This window comes from Aplysia californica, unplaced genomic scaffold (genome assembly GCF_000002075.1).
Source record: "Aplysia californica isolate F4 #8 unplaced genomic scaffold, AplCal3.0 scaffold00604, whole genome shotgun sequence".
Taxonomy (NCBI): Eukaryota; Metazoa; Mollusca; class Gastropoda; order Aplysiida; family Aplysiidae; genus Aplysia; species Aplysia californica.
Window position 1 is genome coordinate 333,747 of NW_004797874.1, and position 3,232 is coordinate 336,978.

Here is a 3,232-nt window from a genome sequence, read left to right on the forward strand (position 1 = left end):
GGGGGAGATTTGTGGAATAGAAGGGGTGATTAGTACCATACGTGGTAAATTTCACTTTCACCTTCACCTATCCCGTAGACTGGATGTCCGTCGGGGCACTTTTGAAGATTTGGCCACCAGCTTCCTCCACCCCATTCCGGTCTTCAGCTATCCTGAGTGTGTCTTTGACTTTGAGTTCCAGGCCTGTCCATTCCTTGATGTTGTCCTCCCAACTCTTCTTCGGTCTGTCTTTTCTCCTTTTTACCTGGATGCTGCCTTGCAGGATCATCTTGGCAAGGCCAGATGAACGGGTGATGTGTCCATATCATTGCAGTTGTTTGTGTTTCCTGACCAGAGTAAGAAGGTCAGCATATGGTCCGATTTCATTTTTGATTCATTGTTTGACTTCATCATTTGTGATGTGATCTTTGTATGAGATCCACAGCTTTGATCCTTCTTTCAAGGTCTGCCTTCAAGGTCCAGGTTTCACATGCATACAAAAATACAGACATGACCAGGGAATGCCTCAGTCTGATCTTTGATCTGATGGTGATATTTCTGTCATAATAATAATAATAGATAGCATTTGTATAGCGCAAATCCCCGCTCAACAGCAAGCTCTATGCGCTTCACAATCTATACTATTACCCCAGCAGACCTTAGAGCATTCTGAAACAACCTCAACTTTCTGGGAAGCATACAGTGCAAGCAGCCATTTATAGGCCCTAAACGCTAAGATTCTGACAAGATCTTTCGCTGTCTATGGCTGGGCACCCAATCCACGTGGGTGAAGTGAGGATGGTTTTCAACAATGTCATTGCTGCTGAAGTTTGCCCTTTTCTGGAGATTATTTCTGGTTTTAATCCTTTTCTGTCACTCTTGCACCCAGGTATTTGAAGCTGTGTACAGTCTCAAACCTCTGTTTTTTACCTGGATGTCCACTGGGATGTTCTTGCTGTTGTTAGACATCAGTTTGGGCTTCTCAGCACTGATTTCCATTCTGTAGGCTGTGGAGGTCTTTTCAAGACGGTCTACTAAGCTAACTAGTTCTTGTTCTTGTCCTGCAAGGCTGTCTGTGTTGTCTGCAAAAGGTAAGTTATTAATCGTTCTGTCCCCAATACTGATTGTTCCTTCGTGGTCTTCGCACTGTCTGTCATGATCCTCTCCAAGAAAATGTTGAAAAGAGTGGGTGAGAGCAGACAACCCTGGTGTACTCCCACTGTTGTACGGAAACATTCCCCAATGTTGCTGTTGAAAAAGACTGCGCTCGTAGCTTTGTTGTATAACTTTTCTATGACTTTGATCAGGTTGGCATTGGTGTTGTATAAGTTCATTGTTGCCCATAAAGCTTCCTGTCATACTCTGTGAAAAGCTTTTTTGAAGTCCACAAATACGTGGTGAAGCTCCTGTTGGTGTTGGAGGTACTTTTCCATGATGATCCTCAGGTTGAATATTTGTTCAGTTGTGCTGCGCCCAGTCCTGAAGCCTGCCTATTCTTCTGCTATAATTTTTTCTGTTTGTGGCTTCAGTCTGTTGAGAACGACTCTAAGCATTACTTTACTAGGATGGCTTATCAGGCTAATAGTACGATAGTTTTGGCCTTGTTGAAGTTGCCTTTTTTGGAAAGGGTGATGATCAAAGATTATGGTGTTGACCATTTGCCTGTGTGCCAGATCTTGTTGCGGATTATCCATAGCATGTCTGTCACAGAGCCTCCTCCTGCTTGAACTATTTCGGCTGTGATGTTGTCTATTCCAGCTGATTTCCCTTTCTTCAGTGATGAGACTGCTGCCACTATCTCTTCTCTAAAGATGCTGCTTTTGTCATTGTCTTGTGATAGAGAGACATAGAGCGCTCTTGGATCTCCTGTGGTTTTGTGGCTGTACAGTTCAGAGCAATATTCTGTCGGCCGGTTCTGAACTTCTTGTCCCTTCGTTAGATATTTCCCTTCTTTACTTTGTATTGAAGTGGTCCGCCCTTGTTTGGTACTTGTGAGATCTTTGATAATTTGATAAGCCTTTTTACTGTTATTTTGATTCAGGCCGTCTTCAATTTCTTCACACTGTTTTTCAATCCACTTCTCTCTAGCTCCTCTCATTCTCTTTTTCATTTGCAGATTCGTCTCTCTGTATTCTTTTGCACTTTCTGGTTCCTTTTTCTTGTTTTTCAGAGCTCTTCGTTTGTCACATAGGTCAAGGATGTCATCTGTGACCCAGAGCTTCTTTTTCAAGCGATGTTTCCGAAGGAGCTCGTTTGTTGTTCCTGTCAAGGTGGTGTTGAAGGTGTTTGTCAGGGAGTCAACTTCTGTATCATCTTGATTTAGCGCTAGGAGTGGAGCTAACTTTCCTCGTATGTTTGCTTGAAAACATTCTAATATGGTTGGGTCTTTGAGTCTGTCAAGGTTGAACTTGATCCGGGTGTTGCCTTGTTTCCTGTCCTTTTGTAGACGCAGTGAGAATGCCATCATGACAAGGTTGTGATCACTGCAGATGTCTGCTCCTGGAAAGCTTCTGGTCTTGGCAATATTGACACTGCTATGAAAGCGACGCTTGACCATGATGTAGTCTATCTGATGTAAATCTCCACTTGGACTGCACCTCATCCATCTCCTTGAGCCTTATATGGGCCGAAAGTGTTCATCAGCTTAAGGTGTGGTAAATTTAAGGTCCCTGAAATGTGGCTCGTCTATGTTAAGGCCAGTAAAAATTTGGTGAGACCCCAAGTTCAAAATCCACGTTGATTCTCTTTGATTGAGTTTGTCTTTGGTAAGATATCGAACTATTTCAATACCCTGAAGCTGCTGATCGGAGGCTCATCATCATCATCATCATCATCATCATCATCATCATCATCATCATCATTACTGTTTTCGTTTTTGTCATTGTTTTATTATTATGGCTGCAATTTTAAAAAAAAATTATTTTGTAACTTTTGATATTATTTACTTCCAGGAAAGACTATGGTAGAACATACTAGTGAGCTGTCAGCCATTCTGTCTGGACTTTCGGCTAACACGACGTATGACCTTCAGGTGACATGGATGTTCTCATAGTTATACATGTCTCTTTCCTTTGCCATTCTTGTTTTACACTTCAAGTGTCTGGCTCTCTGTCCAGGGTTGGGTTGATTTAAATCAGGTTGATTTAAATCAGTTGATTTTTTAAATTTAAATCAACTTGATTTTTTTGATAAAAATCAGTGATTTAAATCACTTTTTTAAAAATTTATTTTTATTCAGTTTTTACATATTTCA

The 3,232-nt window shown here is 41.5% G+C and overlaps 1 protein-coding gene across 1 annotated transcript in view; it reads left to right on the plus strand.

Moving 5' to 3' along the window:
• The window catches only part of LOC106013006 (phosphatidylinositol phosphatase PTPRQ), a gene marked incomplete at its 3' end in the record, with an annotated part of 20,370 nt that extends 17,360 nt beyond the window's left edge, over nt 1-3,010 (plus strand). The window contains 1 exon segment of the mRNA XM_013087577.1: nt 2,931-3,010. Within this exon segment, the coding sequence (XP_012943031.1) occupies nt 2,931-3,010 (80 nt within the window).
• Nucleotides 3,011-3,232: the final 222 nt, after the last annotated feature.